Source organism: Salvelinus namaycush, unplaced genomic scaffold, assembly GCF_016432855.1.
Source record: "Salvelinus namaycush isolate Seneca unplaced genomic scaffold, SaNama_1.0 Scaffold676, whole genome shotgun sequence".
NCBI lineage: Eukaryota > Metazoa > Chordata > Actinopteri > Salmoniformes > Salmonidae > Salvelinus > Salvelinus namaycush.
In genome coordinates, this window is record NW_024061393.1 from 81,263 (window position 1) to 107,528 (window position 26,266).

The 26,266-nt window shown below is 43.0% G+C and overlaps 1 protein-coding gene across 1 annotated transcript in view; it reads right to left on the reverse strand.

Annotated features, from left to right (window-relative positions):
- The window catches only part of LOC120042406 (ras-related protein Rab-10), a 51,667-nt gene extending 26,440 nt beyond the window's left edge, over positions 1 to 25,227 (reverse strand). The window contains exons 1-3 of the mRNA XM_038987240.1: positions 24,598 to 25,227; positions 3,526 to 3,586; positions 1,999 to 2,137 (exon numbers count right to left, since the gene is read on the reverse strand). Coding sequence (XP_038843168.1) covers positions 1,999 to 2,137; positions 3,526 to 3,586; positions 24,598 to 24,724 — 327 coding nt within the window. The 5' untranslated portion in view covers positions 24,725 to 25,227. The remainder of the gene's footprint in view (positions 1 to 1,998; positions 2,138 to 3,525; positions 3,587 to 24,597) is intronic.
- Between the last annotated feature and the right edge of the window lie 1,039 nt (positions 25,228 to 26,266).

Below are 26,266 nucleotides of genomic sequence, written 5' to 3' on the forward strand. Positions count from 1 at the left end.
AACCCCATCCTATGACAGACTAACCCCATCCCATGACAGACTAACCCCATCCCATTAGAGACTAACCCCATCCCATTAGAGACTAACCCCATCCCATTAGAGACTAACCCCATCCCATTAGAGACTAACCCCATCCTATGACAGACTAACCCCATCCCATTACAGACTAACCCCATCCCATGACAGACTAACCCCATCCCATGATAGACTAACCCCATCCCATGACAGACTAACCCCATCCCATGACAGACTAACCCCATCCCATGACAGACTAACCCCATCCCATGACAGACTAACCCCATCCCATGACAGACTAACCCCATCCCATGACAGACTAACCCCATCCCATGACAGACTAACCCCATCCCATGACAGACTAACCCCATCCCATGACAGACTAACCCCATCCCATGACAGACTAACCCCATCCCATGACAGACTAACCCCATCCCATGACAGACTAACCCCATCCCATGACAGACTAACCCCATCCCATGACAGACTAACCCCATCCCATGACAGACTAACCCCATCCCATGACAGACTAACCCCATCCCATGACAGACTAACCCCATCCCATGACAGACTAACCCCATCCCATGACAGACTAACCCCATCCCATGACAGACTAACCCCATCCCATGACAGACTAACCCCATCCCATGACAGACTAACCCCATCCCATGACAGACTAACCCCATCCCATGACAGACTAACCCCATCCCATGACAGACTAACCCCATCCCATGACAGACTAACCCCATCCCATGACAGACTAACCCCATCCCATGACAGACTAACCCCATCCCATGACAGACTAACCCCATCCCATGACAGACTAACCCCATCCCATGACAGACTAACCCCATCCCATGACAGACTAACCCCATCCCATGACAGACTAACCCCATCCCATGACAGACTAACCCCATCCCATGACAGACTAACCCCATCCCATGACAGACTAACCCCATCCCATGACATACCCATCCATGACAGACTAACCCCATCCCATGACAGACTAACCCCATCCCATGACAGACTAACCCCATCCCATGACAGACTAACCCCATCCTATGACAGACTAACCCCATCCTATGACAGACTAACCCCATCCTATGACAGACTAACCCCATCCTATGACAGACTAACCCCATCCTATGACAGACTAACCCCATCCTATGACAGACTAACCCCATCCTATGACAGACTAACCCCATCCTATGACAGACTAACCCCATCCTATGACAGACTAACCCCATCCTATGACAGACTAACCCCATCCTATGACAGACTAACCCCATCCTATGACAGACTAACCCCATCCTATGACAGACTAACCCCATCCCATGACAGACTAACCCCATCCCATGACAGACTAACCCCATCCCATGACAGACTAACCCCATCCCATGACAGACTAACCCCATCCTATGACAGACTAACCCCATCCTATGACAGACTAACCCCATCCTATGACAGACTAACCCCATCCTATTACAGACTAACCCCATCATAATACAGACTAACCTCAACACAAGAGATTAAATCAAATGATCATTGACAATAATATAATTTCTAAAATCCGTATTTAATCATTCCTCTAGCCCTTTTCTGAAGGCTTAGCAGGCCCATTGCTCCCTACTGTGTTTGGGTTAGTAATAATTTGTAGAATGGCTCTATTTCCCCTCAGCGTGTATGTCTATAAAGAATCCAGATGTTGTTCTGGAATATGAACAGAAATGCTGGACATTTTGATCTCTTATTATGGTGGTGATTTGACAAAATGACAACATGGTCTTGAATTGGACTGGCATTTCTGGTCTCGTACCCCTTGTCCCCCTCCCCGTCTGGGTCTTGACTCCGTTTCCATTTTCTCCAGTCTCTCTTTAGGTGGTCTCAAACACAGCACCGGTGTGTATAATGTGTGTGTATAATGTCCGTGTGTGTGTGTGTGTGTGTGTGTGTGTGTGTGTGTGTGTGTGTGTGTGTGTGTACCTCGTCGATGTTGCGGAGCCACTTGCTGATGTTCTCGAAGCTCTTGGCGTTGGTGATGTCATAGACCAGCATGATGCCCATGGCGCCTCGATAGTAGGACGTGGTGATGGTGTGGAACCGCTCCTGACCAGCTGTGTCCCTGTTAAACACATTATATATATATATATAAACTACTCCTGACCAGATGTCCCCCTGTTAAACACATATATAAACCTCTCCTATGAGATGGTGTCCCCTCAATGCTAATATGAGATGGTGTCCCCTCAATGCTAATATGAGATGGTGTCCCCTCAATGCTAATATGAGATGGTGTCCCCTCAATGCTAATATGAGATGGTGTCCCCTCAATGCTAATATGAGATGGTGTCCCCTCAATGCTAATATGAGATGGTGTCCCCTCAATGCTAATATGAGATGGTGTCCCCTCAATGCTAATATGAGATGGTGTCCCCTCAATGCTAATATGAGATGGTGTCATATGAGATGGTGTCCCCTCAATGCTAATATGAGATGGTGTCATATGAGATGGTGTCCCCTCAATGCTAATATGAGATGGTGTCATATGAGATGGTGTCATATGAGATGGTGTCCCCTCAATGCTAATATGAGATGGTGTCCTATGAGATGGTGTCATATGAGATGGTGTCCCCTCAATGCTAATATGAGATGGTGTCATATGAGATGGTGTCCCCTCAATGCTAATATGAGATGGTGTCCCCTCAATGCTAATATGAGATGGTGTCATATGAGATGGTGTCCCCTCAATGCTAATATGAGATGTGTCCCCTCAATGCTAATATGAGATGGTGTCCCCTCAATGCTAATATGAGATGGTGTCATATGAGATGGTGTCCCCTCAATGCTAATATGAGATGTGTCCCCTCAATGCTAATATGAGATGGTGTCCCCTCAATGCTAATATGAGATGGTGTCATATGAGATGGTGTCCCCTCAATGCTAATATGAGATGTGTCCCCTCAATGCTAATATGAGATGGTGTCCCCTCAATGCTAATATGAGATGGTGTCATATGAGATGGTGTCATATGAGATGGTGTCCCCTCAATCTTAGCTTAAGTTATACTGCATCCAAAGTCAATATGGCGACATCACAAAGATGACAAAAGGTCTCCTTATCTTCCTATTTTTTTAAATGTCATCGTGTTTTCAAGCCACAGTAATGCACTTTAAACCAAATCTTCATCAGCGATTATTGACGCTGCATTGAGTAGAATGCTCAGTGAGGGCATTAGTCTTAAAACAAACGTTCAAACCAATAGTGACGTTAACGTACAACCCATGAACAGGACCTGCTGAATAGGTTCTGCATCACCCAATGTCTTTAAAAACGACACCATGTCCGGGCCAGGAGACACCGCGTCCGGGCCAGGAGACACCGCGTCCGGGCCAGGAGACACCGCGTCCGGGCCAGGAGACACCGCGTCCGGGCCAGGAGACACCACGTCCGGGACAGTAGAAACAAAGATAACATTGGACCCTGTACACATCACACAACTCCTCCACTCACCATATCTGTAGTTTGATCTTCTTTCCCTGGAGTTCAACAGTTTTGATCTTGAAGTCTATTCCTGGAAAACACAACACATTAATACAGGCCTCCTTTAGAGTAGTGACCTCTACAGAGAAACAGCCATATGGCTGTCGGCTACACTAGTTAATTTAGCAGGCAAGATTTGCTCAGAATTCCAAGACATTATTTATAACATGAATACAACTGAACAAATAGAAAGGATATTTTCGCCAAACGATTTGATCAAGTGTGCACGTGGCTATTCTGTGTTGAGCGGTTAACAAAGAAACAGGTCCTCCTATACTCTTCAATTACAATTACTGTATAGCCATGATACAAACATTGGGTTATTTAGATTTTTAATACATTCTAAGGCTCCATGATACAACTAATGATGATTTTTTTTAAAGTTGCATGAAAGGCATGAGCTCTGTTGTTTCTTGTGGAAGCTGCACACACTTCACCAGCCGCTCATTCACAAATTTAACAAGCACTTGATAACATTCTCGCCAGGCCTTGAATTTCTCGGCGGCATCCCCCTTGTACGGCCGTAGTGCCACCTAAAAAAAAAAGCCATGCCTTTTGCAGCCAAAGGGGCCTTTGTACCATTGGGCTGAATATAATATAATAACATTGGGCTGAATATAATATAATAACATTGGGCTGAATATAATACACTGCTCAAAAAAATAAAGGGAACACTTAAACAACACAATGTAACTCCAAGTCAATCACACTTCTGTGAAATCAAACTGTCCACTTAGGAAGCAACACTGATTGACAATAAATTTCACATGCTGTTGTGCAAATGGAATAGACAAAAGGTGGAAATTATAGGCAATTAGCAAGACACCCCCAAAAAAGGAGTGATTCTGCAGGTGGTGACCACAGACCACTTCTCAGTTCCTATGCTTCCTGGCTGATGTTTTGGTCACTTTTGAATGCTGGCGGTGCTCTCACTCTAGTGGTAGCATGAGACGGAGTCTACAACCCACACAAGTGGCTCAGGTAGTGCAGTTCATCCAGGATGGCACATCAATGCGAGCTGTGGCAAAAAGGTTTGCTGTGTCTGTCAGCGTAGTGTCCAGAGCATGGAGGCGCTACCAGGAGACAGGCCAGTACATCAGGAGACGTGGAGGAGGCCGTAGGAGGGCAACAACCCAGCAGCAGGACCGCTACCTCCGCCTTTGTGCAAGGAGGTGCACTGCCAGCGCCCTGCAAAATGACCTCCAGCAGGCCACAAATGTGCATGTGTCTGCTCAAACGGTCAGAAACAGACTCCATGAGGGTGGTATGAGTTTCCGAAGGAAATTGCAGAACGGCGCAAAGTTCTGTATCCAATTTTCAAAGAAAATAGATTAAAAGCGAAACGAGTAGCTCTCGTCGTGGATAAACTATATATTGATAACCAGTTGTTCAGAGACACAAAGACTACTCCATGGTTATTTTAAAAATTACAAAGTTCTCATAGACGAGGGAAATAAACACAATTCAAGCCCGGTTACTGATTGTAACAATACAATAAAAAAATATAGCTTTTCTATAAATCTTCACATATAACTAATTGAACACACAAGCACTAATTCAACATAGTGAAGATAAAAACTAAGTAAACAGAAGGCACAGTATGTGTGGATGGTATGGTTTGTGTTTATTTTTTATTTTATTTGTTATGTTTGGAAAGTTGAGTGAGTGAGTAATGAAATGGTTGCATATCCCAGAGCCAATGTATTGCTGTGAGCCGGGTATGAGAGGGCTTTCAATGTTGTTAAGATGATGGATATACTTTTATAATGAATTATACGTCTTATTTATTTATTGTCCTATCATGGGGAACTACATTTTTAAAATAAATTATATCTAATTATTTATTATCCTATTTTAATGGTACGGTCCATGGCCCTATACCCTAGACACCCACCTGAATGACCCAGATACTAAGGAGAAGTCCCTAACTGTTTTATGTGCCCGCTGTAAGCGGTCTGTATGCAGCTAAAATGAGGTCAGAGACCAAGAGCAGCACTGCCCCCTCAAGATTCTGAGCCTGCTTGGCAGGGTTGGTCCTGCAAAGCCAAAGCCCCATAAAGGGAGAGCATAATATACAAGGAAATTCTCAAAGCTGCTAATGAGAACCTTGACGACCTTGTACCTAGCCGGTGGGGATTCCGGTGGGGTGCCCCCACCCAGGCAGTGGCAGTGCTGGCAACACTAGCTGCAGTAACCCATGGGGAGGGGGTCACACTCGGACATTCAGAGAGGGGGTATATTATTGTGGCCCTGGCGGCACAAAATCAAAGTCGGACTGCATGGAGATGCGTGGGGACATGGTCATGACGGGTGGCCGTATTGTGGGTGTTTCAGGAATAAGGTGTACATTTGACCTCCATTATCTAGGATATGACAATGGTAAATAAATCTCTCAATTTTTGCTAATTTTTTGTGCGGTCTTGCAGGCCTTCTCATGCAGCTGCAACTGCAAGTGCATTTGTAAATCATGACCCATCTTGAGTTGGGCTCTGGGATGGTGCAATTGTTGAGAAAGTGAGCTTATGGTTGTGTGGGGGTAAGGGCTGAGTGTGTGTGGGTGTATGTGTGTATCCCACAACTGTTGCGAAGGAAGAAGTAAAAGATGTTAGGGACAATAGAGGATGATCCACAGATATATATAATACAAATCGAGGTGAGGGCAATGGAAATGCATTTGGTAATTGATCTTCTTCAATTTGGTAAATGGCACTGTATGCTCTTTTCAAAGAATGGATCCCAGTCGGTTCAGGGCTATGGGATACAGGGGGTTGAGGGTGGTCTACCGGGCATTGGGATGACAAGCCATCTCGAGATGAGGCCTTTTAGCGGGTGGAATAGTAGGGACCAATTGGAGGTTTACTTAGTAGAAATGCAAATATCATGGTACAACTATATAGACACTCAATCATTATGTTACTTTTTAATAGTACGTTTACAAAAATATATTCTGATTAAAAGAATGAAAGGTGTGTCATTATGGTAAGTGGTGAAATAAGTATAGCCAGTTACAATTGTAATGGCTTAGCAGATAATAAGAAAAGACGATCAGTATTTACCTGGCTAAAAGAGAAGGATTATAATATCTATTGTTTACAGGAAACCCATTCAACAGTTTTAGATGAAGTTTTGTGGAAAAAGAACTGGGGGGGCAAAATATATTTCTCCCATGGGCAAAGAAATTCAAAAGGGGTGATGGTTTTAATTAACAATAATTTTGATCCAAATGTGCAAATTGTCCAAACAGATCCTCAAGGTAGATGGATTATTTTAAATATGTTATTGGACAATAAACAAATATGGCTTGTTAACCTATACGGTCCGAATAATGATGATCCAAGCTTCTTTGAAAATATATATAAGAATTTATCAACTCTACAAGCAACACTAGACTCTATTATTATAGTGGGAGATTTTAATACGGTCTTAAATACCTCTATAGACCGGAAAGGAAATCACACTACAAACTATCACCCTCAGGCACTTAAGGAAATCATGAATGTCATGGATATTGGAATTAGTGGATATATGGAGACTTAAATACCCTGATTTAGTGAGATATACATGGCGGAGGCTGAATCAAGCTAGTCGTCTTGACTACTTTCTTATACCATTCTCTCTGGCACCAAAAGTTAAAAAAGTGTTGATAGGGGACAGAATGCGGTCGGATCATCACATAATTGGCATATATATTTCTCTTACAGAATTTCCACGTGGGCGAGGATATTGGAAATTTAATCAAAGTCTACTAGATGATAAATTGTTTAGAACTAGGACAGAAGATTTTATAACTGACTTTTTCAGACATAACATAGGTACAGCAGATCCCCTTATTGTATGGGACACTTTTAAGTGTGCCTTTAGAGGCCATGCAATTCAGTACTCATCTATAAAACAAAGGGAATTTAGATCAAAAGAGTCCATATTAACAAAGGAAATTGAAGGACTAACAGTACAGTTAGATAGCAATAAAAACGGTACCATAGAGGCACAGAATAAGTTAGAGGAAAAACAAAAAGAAATGGAGGAACTTATTCAAGAAAGATCCAGTGTAATATATTATAAAAATAAAGCGAACTGGATGGAATATGGGGAAAAATGCACCAAATTCTTTTTCAATCTTCAATATAGAAATGCTACCAAAAAAAACGTATTAAAACTTGTTACAAATGATGGAGTCACGCATGATTCACCAAATGATATTTTGAAAGAGGAAGTAAAGTACTTTAAGAATATGTTTTCGTTTCAGGCTCCTCCATCTCCACTAACTGAAACTAATTGTATGGATTTTTTTCCTATTAATAATGTAAAATTAACATCTGTACAGAAAGACTCATGTGAAGGCCAAATTACAGAGGAGGAACTGCTTGATGCAATTGGGGCCTTTAAGGATGGGAAAACTCCAGGGCTGGATGGCATACCAGTGGAAGTATACAAAACTTTTTTTGATATACTCAAAGGACCATTATTAGCTTGTTTTAACCACTCCTATATAAATGGTAGATTATCAGACACGCAACAAGAAGGTCTGATATCGTTATTACTGAAACAGGACCCAAGTGGTATATATAAAGATCCAGTCCAATTAAAAAATTGGAGACCTCTTACACTTCAGTGTTGTGATGCAAAAATCCTAGCAAAATGCTTGGCGCATAGAATAAAAAAAGTTGTCAGATATTATTCATCCTAATCAGACAGGTTTTTTACATGGACGATACATTGGAGATAATATAAGGCAAGTACTGGAAACAATAGAACACTATGAAATATCGGGGACACCAGGTCTGGTTTTCATAGCTGATTTTGAAAAGGCTTTTGATAAAGTACGACTGGAGTTTATATATAAATGCCTAGAATATTTCAATTTTGGGGAATCTCTTATAAAATGGGTTAAAATTATGTATAGTAACCCTAGGTGTAAAATAGTAAATAATGGCTACATCTCAGAAAGTTTTAAACTATCTAGAGGAGTAAAACAAGGTTGTCCACTATCGGCATATCTATTTATTATTGCCATCGAAATGTTAGCTGTTAAAATTAGATCAAACATTAATATTAATGGATTAGAAATCCGTGGCTTAAAAACTAAGGTGTCATTGTACGCTGATGATTCATGTTTTCTTTTAAAACCACAACTAGAGTCTCTCCACGGCCTCATAGAGGATCTAGATACCTTTGCTATCCTCTCTGGATTAAAACCAAATTATGATAAATGTACCATATTACGTATTGGATCACTAAAAAATACACATTTTATATTGCCATGTAGTTTACCAATTAAATGGTCTGACGGAGATGTGGACATACTCGGTATAAAAATCCCAAAAGAAAGAAATGATCTCACTCCAATAAATTTTTATAGAAAGTTAGCAAAAATAGATAAGATCTTGCTACCATGGAAAGGAAAATACTTGTCTATTTGTGGAAAAATCACCCTGATTAACTCTTTAGTCATATCACAGTTTACCTATTTGCTTATGGTTTTGCCTACACCTAGTGACCTGCTTTTTAAATTATATGAACAAAAAATATTCCATTTTATTTGGAACGGCAAGCCAGATAAAATTAAAAGGGCCTATTTATATAACGAATATGAATTCGGAGGGCAGAAATTATTAAATATTAAAGCATTAGACCTCTCACTAAAGGCATCAGTCATACAAAAGTTATACTTAAATCCAAACTGGTTCTCTAGTAAATTGGTACGAATGTCTCATCCTATGTTCAAGAAGGGCCTTTTTCCCTTTATTCAGATTACACCTGCTCACTTTCGGTTGTTTGAAAAGGAAATAATCTCCAAAATATCCTTATTTTTAAACAAGCCTTAGAAAGTTGGTTGCAATTTCAGTTTAATCCACCTGAAAGGACGGAACAAATAGTACAACAAATATTGTGGTTAAATTCAAATATAGTAATTGATAAAAAAACTGTATTTATCGAAGAAATGTTTAAAAAAGGTATAATTTTTGTGAATGATATCATAAATAGGACTGGTGGAGTTGTCACACATGCAGCTAACACAGACATATGGAAATGTCTGCTCTACCCAAAATTACAACCAATTAATTGCAGCATTACCACAAAAATGGAAGAGGCAAGTAGAAGGGGAAAAAAGTAAGGAACTTGTATGTCGGCCCTGTATTAAAGAACATAAATGGTTAAAGAAAAGTGTGATAAATAAAAACATATACCAATTTCATTTAAGGACCAAAAAACTGACAGCTGTGCCATATAAATTGCAAAATAGTTGGGAAGAGATGTTCGATGTACCCATTCCATGGCACATGGTGTATGAATTGATACGCAAAACAACGCCGGATTCAAAACTTCGAATTTTTCAATTTAAATTATTGTACAAAATTCTTGCAACTAATAGAATGTTATATATATGGGGTATACAATCTTCCCAGCTCTGCAGATTCTGTTGTGAGGAGGCAGAGTCATTAGATCATTTATTTTGGTATTGTCCATATGTAGCTCGTTTTTGGTCACAGGTCCAGGAATGGCTGAAGAATTGCAACATTTGCCTAGAACTAACACTACAGATAGCAATACTGGGGGATTTGAAAAGCCATAGTCAATCAATCAATAATATAATAATTATTTTAGCAAAAATGTTTATTTTTAATTTACAATCTGTAGAAGCTATGAGAATAGGAAGGTTCAAATCTTTTGTGAAGCATCACAGCACAGTTGAAAAATATATGGCAAATAAAAATCCGAAATGGATGATGTTGGAAGATAGATGGGAAGGGTTGAGTGGAACTGAAGGGTGGGACTAATAACAAGATAAACAATGTAGGGCATACGGGATCTGTGAAATGTGTATAGGTGCGGAGCTTTTGTGAAATAGCACAGTTACAAGTGGAAATCAAACTGGATGGACAACAGAAATAGAGGAAGGACTAAGAACAAACAAGAGAGAACTATTATAAAGTAGTCTGTCTGTAAAATAGGTATAAGATGTATAAATTGAAGGTAAAAGCAGAAGTGTTTATTAGTTTACTCCAATTGGGGGAGCGGTGGTAGGGTTGCGGGGAATAATAATAAAGGTATATTCTTTAAAAAAAGTATGTATGTCTATATAGGTATGTGTATGTATATATGTATATATGTATGCATACGTGAATGGATATATATATTTACCCAAAAAAATATGGGGGATTGGAAATGATGCAGACAATTACATTGGAAGCAACATTCTTTCCGCAATATTAAGCTGATCCACCCCAAAAAAAAAAATAAAAAAAAATAATAAAAAATAAAAAAAGTTGAGAAATACATCTGATGGGATCCTCTTTTTAATAGAGGCCATCAAAACGATTTAATCACACATTTTCTCACAGCCTATTGAAATGTTACGCAACATGAGCAATCATGAAGTGTTTATCAGAGTTTCGATTACATTTGCATTGATGTCAGAGGGACAGGTAACACGTTTTGGTAGGCAACTAAAGACCATCAACAATAAGGTTTGGAGAAGCCTAGTTACCGTGACAACATTTTTTTGACTGTGGTTATGACTCGTGACCGCGGGTGTGTCGGTAACACGGTCACTGTAACAGCCCTAGCCAGGCGCACCAGTTTGTGTTAAGAACTTTTCAAGCTCAACAGTTTCCCATGTGCATCTATAAGTCTTTGCTAGGTAAAGCCCCACCTTATCTCAGCTCACTGGTCACCATAGCAACACCCACCCGTAGCACGCGCTCCAGCAGGTATATTTCACTGGTCACCCCCAAAGCCAACACTTACTTTGGCCGCCTTTCCTTCCAGTTCTCTGCTGCCAATGACTGGAACGAATTGCAAAAATCACTGAAGCTGGAGACTCATATCTCCCTCTCTAACTTTAAGCATCAGCTGTCAGAGCAGTTTACCGATCACTGCACCTGTACACAGCCCATCTGTAAATATCACACCCAACTACCTCATCCCCATATTATTACTTACCCTCTTGCTCTTTTGCACCCTAGTATCTCTACTTGCACATCATCATCTGCACATCACTCCAGTATTAATGCTCAATTGTAATTATTTTCTCCTCTAGGGCCTGTTTATTGCCTTCATTTGCACACATTGTACATAGATTTCTTCTATTTTGTGTTATTGACAATGTTTGTTTATCTGTAACTCTGTGTTGTTGTTGTTGTCGCACTGCTTTGCTTTATCTTGGCCAGGTCGCAGTTGTAAATGAGAACTTGTTCTCAACTGGCCTACCTGGTTAAATAAAGATGAAATAAATTTTTTTTAAATAAAAATGGTTCATCACCCAAAGGACATCCAGCCAACTTGACACAACTGTGGGAAGTATTGCAGTCAACATGGGCCAGCATCCCTGTGGAATGCTTGTAGAGTACATGCCCTGACAAATTGAGGCTGTTCTGAGGGCAAAATGGGGTGCAACTCAAAATTAGGAAGCTTTTCTTCATATTTTTTTTTTTTTTACACTCAGTGTAGATGTTTCATTCTAATTTAAAGCAAGTCTAATAAGCGTTAGATCCATTCTGTTCTGTTTTGTACATCAGCTTCAAAACAGCAGAAAATATTTAAATTTCAGAAACCAGGAAGTGACAGCACGCCCCATCAATGTCGAAAGGGGCGGCGGTGGAGCATATCGAGAGCTTCAAGTTCCTCGGTGTCCAAATGACTTGACTTAAAAATGGTCCAAACACACACACAGTCGTGAAGGCGGTGAAACACTGCCTTCGGGCCGTCAAATCCTGAAAAGGTTATACAGCTGTACCACTGACAATAGCACCGCCTTTGATCAAATGGAGCTACAGAGGGTTGTGCGGACAGTATATCACTGGGGCCGAGCTCTCTGCCATCCAGGACCTCTTTATCAGGCGGTGTGAAAAGGCACAAAAAAATCTAAATGGTTTGGCGAGATCGGTGTGAAAGGACTTGACTGGCCAGCACAGAGCGCTGAACTCAAGCCCATCGAACACCATTGGGATAAATTGGAACGAGTGTATGATAATGATCCATTCAAATTTTGTCACACGCACCGAAAACAACAGCTGTAGACCTTAGTGCAATGCTTACTTACCTATCCAACAACGCAGTATAAAAATACGATTAAGAAATAAGAGTAACAAGTAGTTGAGTTGTCAGGTTGTCCTGACTGAGGTCATTAAAGATCCCATGGCACTTGTCGTAAGAGTAGGGGTGTTAACCGCAGTGTCCTGGCTAAATTCCCAATCTGGCCATCAAACCATCACGGTCACCTAATAATCCCCAGTTTACAATTGGCTCATTCATCCCCCTCCTCTCCCCTGTAACTATTCCCCAGGTCGTTGCTGTAAACAAAATCATGTGGTGTGCTTTCGTCGTAAAGCCTTTTTGAAATTGGACACTGTGGCTGGATTTGCAACAAGTGTATCTTTAAAATGGTGTAAAATACTTGTATGTTTGAGGAATTTTAATTATGGGATTTCTGTTTTGAATTTGGCGCCCTGCAGTTTCACTGGCTGTTGACAAGGTGGGACGCTACCGTCCCACATACCCTAGTGAGGTTAACTAGGCAGGTCAACACTGGTAGAAATTAGGTAAAATTATGTAAGTTTGCCTGCATTAAAGTCCCCGGACACTAGGGGCACCTCCTCTGGATGAGCATTTTCCTGTTTGCTTATGGCCTAATACAGCTCATTGAGTGCCATATTGGTGCCAGCATCGTTTTGTGGTGGTAAATAGACGGCTACGAATAATATAGATGAAAACTCTTGTTAAATAGTGTGGTCTACAGCTTATCATGAGATACTCTACCTCAGGCAAGCTAAACACTGAGACTCCCTTAATATTATATTTTGTGCACTAGCTGTTATTTACAAAGACACACCACTTGTCTCACCGGAGGCAGCTGCTCTATCTTGCCGATGGACCAAAAACCCAGCCAGCTGTATGTTATCCGTGTCATTGTTCAGCCACAACTCAGTGAAACAAGATATTACAGTTTAATGTCCCGTTGGTAGGATAGTCTTGATCGAAGCACGTTGGCTAATAGGACTGATGGTAGAGGGGGATTACTCACTAGCCGTCAGATCCTTACAAGGCACCCCGAACCTACATACCCGATATCTCCGTCTCTTCTTCATGCGAATGACGGGGATTTGAGCCTTGTCGAGTGTCTGAAGTAAATCCTTCACGTCCGACTCGTTAAAAAAAAATCTTCATCTGGTACGAGGTGAGTAACCGCTATGCTGATTTCCAGAATCTCTGACTGTGGCAGAAACATTATGTACAATGTATAAATTACAAATAACGCGAACACACACACAATAGCACAATTGGTTAGAATCTCATCTTCCGGCGGCCATATCTTCCGGCGCCATCGTAAAACTAATTTCACACACATTATTTAGTGTATGTAACGCTGACTACACACGCAATCTCAAGAGTAAATACACAAATACCGGGACATCTATAGAGAGGATGTGGTCAATGGGGTGGTGGTCAGTATGTGGTCAGAGGGGTCGTTGACAACTTAAAACAATGTCAGACTTATTTTTTTTTCTTGTCCAGGATTAGAAGACAAGCGTTAATGTGGAGCCCTGTACTATCCCCATAGTGGACAAGCGTTAATGTCGAGCCCTGTACTATCCCCATAGTGGACAAGTGTTAATGTCGAGCCCTGTACTATCCCCATAGTGGACAAGCGTTAATGTTGAGCCCTGTACTACCCCCATAATGGACAAGAGGACAAGCGTTAATGTGGAGCCCTGTACTATCCCCATAGTGGACAAGCGTTAATGTTGAGCCCTGTACTACCCCCATAGTGGACAAGCGTTAATGTGGAGCCCTGTACTATCCCCATAGTGGACAAGAGTTAATGTCGAGCCCTGTACTATCCCCATAGTGGACAAGCGTTAATGTCGAGCCCTGTACTATCCCCATAGTGGACAAGCGTTAATGTTGAGCCCTGTACTATCCCCATAGTGGACAAGAGGACAAGCGTTAATGTCGAGCCCTGTACTATCCCCCATAGTGGACAAGCGTTAATGTCGAGCCCTGTACTATCCCCATAGTGGACAAGCGTTAATGTCGAGCCCTGTACTATCCCCATAGTGGACAAGCATTAATGTCGAGCCCAGTACTATACCCATAGTGGACAAGAGGACAAGCGTTAATGTTGAGCCCTGTACTACCCCCATAGTGGACAAGAGGACAAGCGTTAATGTCGAGCCCTGTACTACCCCCATAGTGGACAAGAGGACAAGCGTTAATGTCGAGCCCTGTACTATCCCCCATAGTGGACAAGAGGACAAGCGTTAATGTCGAGCCCTGTACTATCCCCATAGTGGACAAGCGTTAATGTCGAGCCCTGTACTATCCCCCATAGTGGACAAGAGGACAAGCGTTAATGTTGAGCCCTGTACTATCCCCATAGTGGACAAGCGTTAATGTTGAGCCCTGTACTATCCCCCATAGTGGACAAAAGGACAAGCGTTAATGTCGAGCCCTGTACTATCCCCCATAGTGGACAAGCGTTAATGTCGAGCCCTGTACTATCCCCCATAGTGGACAAGCGTTAATGTCGAGCCCTGTACTATCCCCCATAGTGGACAAGCGTTAATGTCGAGCCCTGTACTATCCCCCATAGTGGACAAGCGTTAATGTCGAGCCCTGTACTATCCCCCATAGTGGACAAGCGTTAATGTCGAGCCCTGTACTATCCCCATAGTGGACAAGAGTTAATGTCGAGCCCTGTACTACCCCCATAGTGGACAAGCGTTAATGTTGAGCCCTGTACTATCCCCATGGTGGACAAGAGGACAAGCGTTAATGTCGAGCCCTGTACTATCCCCATAGTGGACAAGAGGACAAGCGTTAAAGTCGAGCCCTGTACTATCCCCATAGTGGACAAGTGTTAATGTCGAGCCCTGTACTATCCCCCATAGTGGACAAGAGGACAAGCGTTAATGTCGAGCCCTGTACTATCCCCATAGTGGACAAGTGTTAATGTCGAGCCCTGTACTATCCCCCATAGTGGACAAGAGGACAAGCGTTAATGTCGAGCCCTGTACTATCCCCCATAGTGGACAAGAGGACAAGCGTTAATGTCGAGCCCTGTACTATCCCCATAGTGGACAAGCGTTAATGTCGAGCCCTGTACTATCCCCCATAGTGGACAAGCGTTAATGTTGAGCCCTGTACTATCCCCATAGTGGACAAGCGTTAATGTCGAGCCCTGTACTATCCCCCATAGTGGACAAGCGTTAATGTCGAGCCCTGTACTATCCCCCATAGTGGACAAGCGTTAATGTCGAGCCCTGTACTATCCCCCATAGTGGACAAGCGTTAATGTCGAGCCCTGTACTATCCCCCATAGTGGACAAGCGTTAATGTCGAGCCCTGTACTATCCCCCATAGTGGACAAGCGTTAATGTCGAGCCCTGTACTATCCCCCATAGTGGACAAGCGTTAATGTCGAGCCCTGTACTATCCCCATAGTGGACAAGCGTTAATGTTGAGCCCTGTACTATCCCCATGGTGGACAAGAGGACAAGCGTTAATGTCGAGCCCTGTACTATCCCCATAGTGGACAAGAGGACAAGCGTTAATGTCGAGCCCTGTACTATCCCCATAGTGGACAAGAGGACAAGCGTTAATGTCGAGCCCTGTACTATCCTCATAGTGGACAAGAGGACAAGCATTAATGTCAAGCCCTGTACTAGCCACCATAGTAAAAAAAAGTGTGCCTATTCTATTGGTCAGCTTGTCGTTCTGTCCGAGAAATAGGCTAACCAAACAGACTCTGGGATGACAGATCCCGACAGATCCCAGTAGGCCGAGGCTACATAAAACAAACAACTTGAAAAAGCAATGAGTCTAATGCAATAGATCAGAATGTTTAGCTTAAAACGTTGATCAACTATTATTCATTCACATAAGTGCAACAATGTGCACAAGGCAGTAAGCTGCGCGTGACCGCTCCTTCCGTAATTAGCGGGAAAACACTGTTGTCGAAAGCACACTGCACATGAGTGGTATCATGCCACAGAAGACATGTTAGAAATGTAGAAAGAGGGGAGATCTAAAGATGCAACAACTAGCATGGCTTGCTAATGCTAATATGACTAGGATTATCATCGACTAGCATGGCTTGCTAATATGACTAGGATTATCATCGACTAGCATGGCTTGCTAATATGACTAGGTTTGAAGTTGATTTGAAAACCAATAGAACATGAGAGAAACCATACTGGTTTCAATTGAAGCCTTTAGCCTAACATAAATTGCTTCAAAGTATCAAATCATTTAAGACATGCCTCATAATATGAAGTAAAACGTTCAGGTTTCAAACAATGAAGTATGTTTTCAAAATGCACACTGCCTCCAGCTCATTGCCAAGTGGTGTGACATGCTAAGGCCTGCCTACTGTTGCCTATATGCACATGAATGGTGAATGTGAAACACGCTTCGATTACCAGTTGAAAAGTACAAAAATAGGAGCTCTTTTTAAATCGTGGTCATCAAGACTGTTTTTAACACATGATTGCATTTAGAAATGTTGTGCAATGATTGGGCTTCTAAAAGCATGTTTCACTCCAGCAGCCACAGGAGCTGTGTGAGGAAGAGCAGCCACAGGAGCTGTGAGAGGAGGTGCAGCAGCAGGAGCTGTGAGAGGAGGTGCAGCAGCAGGAGCTGTGAGAGGAGGTGCAGCAGCAGGAGCTGTGAGAGGAAGAGCAGCCACAGGAGCTGTGTGAGGTGCAGCAGCCACAGGAGCTGTGAGAGGAGGTGCAGCAGCAGGAGCTGTGAGAGGAGGTGCAGCAGCAGGAGCTGTGAGAGGAGGTGCAGCAGCAGGAGCTGTGAGAGGAGGTGCAGCAGCAGGAGCTGTGAGAGGAAGAGCAGCCACAGGAGCTGTGTGAGGAAGAGCAGCCACAGGAGCTGTGAGAGGAGGTGCAGCAGCAGGAGCTGTGAGAGGAGGTGCAGCAGCAGGAGCTGTGAGAGGAAGAGCAGCCACAGGAGCTGTGTGAGGTGCAGCAGCCACAGGAGCTGTGTGAGGAGGTGCAGCAGCAGACAGTCTATATGTATGCTGTGTGTTATAGGATACATAACGACTAATCAAATCAACGTTTATGTCACGTGCGCCGAATACAACAGGTGTAGTACACCTTACAGTGAAATGCTTACTTACAGGCTCTAACCAATAGTGCAGAAAATGTGTTAGGTGAACAATAGGTAAGTAAAGAAATAAAACGGTAAAAAGACAGGCTATATACAGTAGTGATGCTATAAAAGTAGCGAGGCTATATACAGACACCGGTTAGTCGGGCTGATTGAGGTAGTATGTACATGTAGATATTGTTAAAGTGACTATGCATATATGATGAACAGAGTAGCAGTAGCGTAAAAGAGGGGTTGGCGGGTGGTGGGTGGCGGGACACAATGCAGATAGGCCCGCACATTGGCTAACCGGGCTAACTAAATTTAATTCCACTAAATTATGCAAATTAACCTATAAACATAAGCATGACTGGTGAAATATATTTCCACCAACTGGTATTTCCATCAATGAATAGGCTAAAAAGCATTATTGTGCAATGGGATTATTGTCCTTCTCCCAGACAATTAGCCAGTGCCAATTTTATTGATTGACTTTTCAATAATTTTCTACCAGCCAAAAGCCAGCTATTACCGGCTAACGGATACCCTGACGCACACACACACTACGAGAGATACTCCCTACCTTTCAATCCAATAGTTCTGAGGAAGAACTCCACTGAAAAACTGACTGCTAGATAAGTACTATGACAGGAGAGTTACTGACTGACAACAGATTCTAGGTTCAAAGTGCTTCTGGTTAAGGAGAGAGAGAAATGGTTAGGTTCAAAGTGCTTCTGGTTAAGGAGAGAGAGAGAAATGGTTAGGTTCAAAGTGCTTCTGGTTAAGGAGAGGAGGCAGAGGTGTGTTCATTTAACTAGGCAAGTCAGTTAAAAACACATTTTCATTTACAATGACGGCCTACACCGGCCAAACTAACGACGCCGGGACAATTGTGGGCCGCCATATGGGACTCCCAATTACGGCCAGAGGTGATACAGCCTGGAATCGAACCATGGTCTGTAGTGACGCCTCTAGCACTGAGATGCAGTGCCTTAGACCGCTGACCCACTTGGGAGCCAGAAGACAGGAGGATGAGTAGAAAAAGAGGGTGGAAAAGAGGATAGAGAGGGGATAGAGAGAAGAGAGAGGATAGAGAGAAGAGAGAGAGAGGAGAGTGGCAAGAGAGAGAGGGCGAGAGAGGATAGAGAGAAGAGAGGGTGAGAGGATAGAGAGGGTGAGAGGATAGGGGGTTTCCGGTGGTGGTGTATTTTGAGAAGTAGCAGCATGTCTCTGAAGGTATGACTGCTGCGTCAGAGAGGGGGGGACACTCCTATTACACTGCACACACACACACACACACACACACACACACACACACACACACACACACACCTATTGGGCTATTCTGATGAACACACTGCCCAACTCTGTGGCCAGTAAAGGTTACTGCAAGCTCCACTCTGTTGCTGGAGAGGGATTTGGAGCCACAGACACCGTTTGGAGCCATGCTATCCTCACTAGTCCCACTACCATTAACAAGAGGGTGATTGCAACGTTTTTCTTATGTCATTTCATTTTGTTAAAACAAGGAAGAGACACCGTCCCCTGCTAGTAGTAGCTAGCTGGCAGCCTGGCTAGCTGGCAGCCTGGCTAGCTGGCAGCCTGGCTAGCTGGCAGCCTGGCTAGCTGGCTTTAGCGTGGCTAAAAACATAGCAAGCTAGCTAGCTGTTTTCAGCTTACCACACATTCATGTCAAATAATCAGATGTATAATAAAAACATATGCCCTGGAAATAGTTCTACTTGCTGGTGTAACCTACAACATTATCCCTGTTTAATATACTGTGTGTGTATTAATTCCAATATCAGCTAAAAATAGATGTTTTGGTAATGGAGAAGAGCAGGCTACATGGAGCAGGTTCTACCATGTCACAAGAGCCTGGAATCACTAGTTATCACTTCTAAACAAAATACATTTTGGCTGAAATGGTGTAGTTTGGTTTAGCATTTGAATAGTAACCTAAATAGCAGCGCTTTACAAACTAGGGATCGCCTGATATGAAAATAGGGCCACGGGAGAATTTCCAAAATCCTGAAGAAAAAAATAATATATATATTCTAATATCTTTGTATGTCATAATCATTGTAATGTGGGTAACATTAATCTAAAGAGAGAGCACCCTAATGGGATCATGGGAAAAGGCAGCACTTGACCGTTGTACTTGAATCATTCCCCTGGTGAATCACTAGCTACACTATTGAATCATTCCCCTGGTGAATCACTAGCTACACTATGAAACCACACACTATTGAATCATTCCCCTGGTGAATCACTAGCTACACTATTGAATCATTCCCCTGGTGAATCACTAGCTACACTATGAAACCACACACTATTGAATCATTCCCCTGGTGAATCACTAGCTACACTATGAAACCACACACTATTGAATCATTCCCCTGGTGAATCACTAGCTACACTATGAAACCACACACTATTGAATCATTCCCCTGGTGAATCACTAGCTACACTATTGAATCATTCCCCTGGTGAATCACTAGCTACACTATGAAACCACACACTATTGAATCATTCCCCTGGTGAATCACTAGCTACACTATTGAATCATTCCCCTGGTGAATCACTAGCTACACTATGAAACCACACACTATTGAATCATCCCCTGGTGAATCACTAGCTACACTATGAAACCACACACTATTGAATCATTCCCCTGGTGAATCACTAGCTACACTATGAAACCACACACTATTGAATCATCCCCTGGTGAATCACTAGCTACACTATTGAATCATTCCCCTGGTGAATCACTAGCTACACTATGAAACCACACACTATTGAATCATCCCCTGGTGAATCACTAGCTACACTATGAAACCACACACTATTGAATCATTCCCCTGGTGAATCACTAGCTACACTATGAAACCACACACTATTGAATCATTCCCCTGGTGAATCACTAGCTACACTATTGAATCATTCCCCTGGTGAATCACTAGCTACACTATGAAACCACACACTATTGAATCATTCCCCTGGTGAATGACTAGCTACACTATGAAACCACACACTATTGAATCATTCCCCTGGTGAATCACTAGCTACACTATGAAACCACACACTATTGAATCATTCCCCTGGTGAATCACTAGCTACACTATTGAATCATTCCCCTGGTGAATCACTAGCTACACTATGAAACCACACACTATTGAATCATCCCCTGGTGAATCACTAGCTACACTATGAAACCACACACTATTGAATCATTCCCCTGGTGAATCACTAGCTACACTATGAAACCACACACTATTGAATCATTCCCCTGGTGAATCACTAGCTACACTATTGAATCATTCCCCTGGTGAATCACTAGCTACACTATGAAACCACACACTATTGAATCATTCCCCTGGTGAATGACTAGCTACACTATGAAACCACACACTATTGAATCATTCCCCTGGTGAATCACTAGCTACACTATGAAACCACACACTATTGAATCATTCCCCTGGTGAATCACTAGCTACACTATTGAATCATTCCCTGGTGAATCACTAGCTACACTATGAAACCACACACTATTGAATCATCCCCTGGTGAATCACTAGCTACACTATGAAACCACACACTATTGAATCATTCCCCTGGTGAATCACTAGCTACACTATGAAACCACACACTATTGCAGAGACTTCGATATTACCGGCCGCAATTAATATGGTGAAAACAATGTGTGGGGAGACAGAGGCACAGAAACTCACATCAATGCCTGTGTCAGATAACACCGTTAAACTAAGAAGTTATACTCTGAAGAATGACTCAAGTCCCCAGATGATGCTCTCCAAACGGACGCTAGCTGTGAGGACCGAGATGCATTGCCTTTTGTTGGATACACATGTTGGGGGATGCTGTTCATGAGGACAGATTGTTCTTTCTCATGATTCCAGAACATGAAATGGCATATGGGATGTTCAGTGTGTTGCGTGGCTATATTGATAAAAAACAGATTCCATGGGATGGAATGGTGGGCTTTTGTACAGATGTGTCTCCATCCATTACGGGACAGAGGGCAGGCCTCTACACTACAGTTATGGATGGGTCTCCATGTGTGATACACACACAGTGATACACACACAGTGATACACACACAGTGACACACATACAGTGACACACAGACACAGTGACACACAGACACAGTGACACACAGACACAGTGACAGACACAGTGACAGACAGTGACAGTGAGACACAGTGACAGTGAGACACAGCGACAGACAGTGACAGTGAGACACAGCGACAGACAGTGACAGTGAGACACAGCGACAGACAGCGACAGTGAAACACAGTGACACAGTGACAGACAGCGACAGTGAGAGACAGTGACAGTGACAGACAGCGACACACAGTGACAGACACACAGTGACAGACACACAGTGACAGTGACACAGAGACAGTGACACAGAGACAGTGACACAGAGACAGTGACACAGAGACAGTGACACAGAGACAGTGACACAGAGACAGTGACACAGAGACAGAGACAGAGACACAGAGACAGAGACACAGACACAGTGACACAGAGACACAGAGACACAGAGACACAGAGACAGAGACACAGAGACAGTGACACAGAGACAGTGACACAGAGACAGTGACACAGAGACAGAGACACAGTGACAGTGACAGAGACACAGTGACAGTGACAGAGACACAGTGACACAGAGACACAGTGACACAGTGACACAGTGACACAGTGACAGAGACACAGAGACACAGTGACAGAGACACAGAGACACAGAGACACACACACACACAGTGATTTCTAACCAGACTGTAGTCTGTCTTGGGTCTGGTATAGTCTGGTGGTGACTGTAGTCTGTCTTGGGTCTGATACAGTCTGGTGGTGACTGTAGTTTGTAGTCTGTCTTGGGTCTGGTATAGTCTGGTGGTGACCGTAGTCTGTCTTGGGTCTGGTACAGTCTGGTGGTGACTGTAGTCTTGGGTCTGGTACAGTCTGGTGGTGACTGTAGTTTGTAGTCTGTCTTGGGTCTGGTATAGTCTGGTGGTGACTGTAGTCTTGGGTCTGGTACAGTCTGGTGGTGACTGTAGTTTGTAGTCTGTCTTGGGTCTGGTATAGTCTGGTGGTGACTGTAGTCTTGGGTCTGGTACAGTCTGGTGGTGACTGTAGTTTGTAGTCTGTCTTGGGTCTGGTATTGTCTGGTGGTGACCGTAGTCTGTCTTGGGTCTGGTATTGTCTGGTGGTGACTGCAGTCTGTAGTAAAATCTTTGAAATGGTTGCATTTATATTTTGTACAGGGTAAATAAGCTAGCATTTATGAAGCCAGCAAACACATTCCTCACACGCTAGGAATATATTTCCTCCAATGTTAAAAAAAGGGGAAAAAGTGCCTTGCTCCCAAAACACATGTTTTCTGGAGACTTGTGGGCAGAGTGATGACGTCACCCCCTGTATGTGCTTTCAGTAGCCTGAATGCCTCCAGATTGAGGATTCCTCCTCACAATACGCCCCCAACCACCTCCTGAAGAGGTCAGACAGATCTCAACACAATCTGACCACAATGAGACGTCTGTGCAGCTAGACCGGTCTTTTCAACACGCTCTTCGTAATCTGATAGCAAAAGTCGCATGTAAGTTGCAAGTGTAGACACAGCCATCTAGACCCAGCCTCCAACTGGGAACTCAAGACAAAACGAGCTCCGACAGGGAAAAATTGTTATGAATGGTCATCCAACTCGGAAATCGAAGTTGGGAACTCTGGCATCTTCTAGCGCTCCGACCTGAAGATCACTGACAGGTTACCAGTTGTCTTGAAAGCACCATAAAACCATTTGCCAGCTCATATCTGTGTGAAGCTGGATACAGTGCTCTCATCGCTGCCATCACATCCAACCTAAATTGATATTTGGTTTTAATGCAGATGAGAACACTGAATCCAGCATCACACAGATACGGCCTAGCAAAGGGTCGGTCGCCTACCATGAGTTTTATGGTGCTTTGAAGACCACTGGAAAAGACTCTGAAAAATATTAGGTCAAATCATGATATCCGTGATCTTCAGGTCAGAGCTCTAGCAAGAGGCCCGAGTTCGATTTGAAATTTCGAGTTGGTTGACATTTCAAAACAATTTTTCTCAGTCGAAGCTCGTTTTCCCCCGAGATCCCAGTTGTTTGAACGCGGCAGCAAAATCGACAAAAGACAGAGTGACGCCATCATCATGAATTGTTTATGATTTCAGAAGAGTAACTTAGCAGATGTTTTTAATAATCTACCAACACATACAGAGACCAGTGAAAGCTAACTAACAAAGCCCCTTGCCTGACAACTATGACTAAAAATGTGTATATAGTGTACGAATGTATATCATTAGCCAGCTAACGGCCTATTCTACGTGTTAGCTAGCTAACTGGAAGGCTAGCACATTGTTGGCCTAGCAAGCCAGCATTTCGAAATACATAACCGGTTATACTACTTGGTTTCTCTGAAGCTAGACTAGTTAGTTGGCAACTGAGGGCCACCGGATAGCTAGGTAACGTTAGTTAAGTCTACACATTGTACATGTATGTTACCCAACCAGCTAGTTAGCTAGCTAATGTGAGCTAACAAATAAGTGAAACTTTAGAAATACGACAGGCATAATGTACCAGAACAAACTGGTTAGTTTGTGACTGACATGTCATTTTAAACGTTAAACGAACCATTTAGTACACTAACTAGCTAGTTTGGAGAGTTCAGCAAACTTGCGGAGTGGGCCTTTTTGTTAGCTGCTAGCTAACAAGCTAACTATTTAGCGGACGTCAGTTATCATTACAGTTTACATAGCTACGTTAGCTAGCTACTGGTGGTGATTTGTTAGCGAGAATTTGACACCGCAGAATCCATACAGCTGTGCCCCAGTAGCGTTGACACCCCCGCCCCAGAGACCCGGACCAGATCCCTGCAGTTGGCCGCTCACCTATGGTGGAGATGAAGGTGGTGTTGAAGGCATCGTCTGAGAATCGGAACAGCACGCAGGTCTTCCCCACACCCGAGTCACCGATCAGCAGGAGCTTGAAGAGCAGGTCGTAGGTCTTCTTCGCCATCGATAGACAAGTTGTGTTCGCAGGACAGAGCAGAAACTATCTACCGCAGGTCTAAAGCCAGCCTGAGTTACAAGCAGAGGAACGGTGTGTAATATTTGAGTTATGTTGATATCTAGTTGGCTAGTTAGCTATATACCACCAGGGGTAGCGTGTCGCAACAGTAACCGAAGAGTAGCAAACCGGGTTCTCTTACAGCATTTGAATTAAAAACCACCCAAAAAAATGTATCCCGTGTGATTCCCCTTTTCCACTCTTTCTTTCTCTCGCACTGTCGGGACAAAATGGCTCCCCTCCCCGACTTACTCTTTCTTCAAACTACCAACGAGCTCATTAAAATTATTTGAATTCCCCGTCATTACAACCGCCTCGGGATTTGCGATTATAAATGTTCGTATGTTAAAAGTGTGTCAATTAACAATCTTGTTACAAGTATTTGTTATGTCGATGATTAGACCCTGAAACAAACGACAGCCGTGACGTCGCCTTCAAATGCAGGCACCACGGCGACACCCTAGCAAGACGCCTGTTTTCCGCCCCTTCTGTCAAAATCTCGCTCGGTGATTTGCTCACATCACTGCTTTTCAAATTTACAGCTGAACCCGATTGGTCAGATTGTCAAGGAGTAAAAAGGCGTAATTTAGGTTGACTTGTAGAAAGGGCAAATGTTTTTCTGCATGACCATTCCGGAACAATCCCAGGCTCGGACTCTCCGTTCCACTACAGATAGAACAATGAAACAGATATTTACCCGGATGTATAAATGTGAAGCATCCGGTTGGTGTTTCCCCTCTACCAAATATGGTGGTGAGAGGAAGCCCAATGGAAGCCTAGTGCCCGGCAGTTTGAGAAGATGGGGCGAGATGGATTTTGGCCGATATTCTGCTCATTTCGATGAAACATATGATCTCAATAGCGTTTTCTGTTTCTAAAACTAAAATATGTTGTGGACAGTTTTCTAGACTTTATTCTTTGACAACGTTTCTTAAAAATGGCGTTGTTTAGAAGGAGTGCAAGGGCGAATTGAATTATTGGACACGAATGCTTCACGGAGTAGGCGTTCCCTAACGGAAATATGCAAATACATGGTAGAACGCGCCAATAGGCTCTTGCAAGCTCGTGCTTGGCTCTGCCCACTATGATTAATTTGCTGCCGTTGGAAAACACAGGCTGTGGTCTATCTTGGGTTATTTATAAAAATCTTTGGTTCCACTGGTGAAATTGTAACTTTTTTTTCCAAAATGGCCGCCGGTTTCCGTCCGTGCTGGTCGGGGTGTGTTTGCTGGTTGGTGTCTGGCCAGAGGTTTGACGATCCCAGCTATGAGTCAAGCTGAATGATGTCATAAATTCTCATGTGCATGTAGTGGGTGTTACCAATCACTCAAAATTCTGCTACTTTAGTACAGTTTCAGTACTTTCCATGGGGCACTTACTTTTATTATTATTCAGACCAATAATAACACATCAAACATAACAATAATATTTTGTAATTTCCCTCTTCAACACAAGAATGCCATTTAAAAAAACCAAATGTCTCTTTCGGTT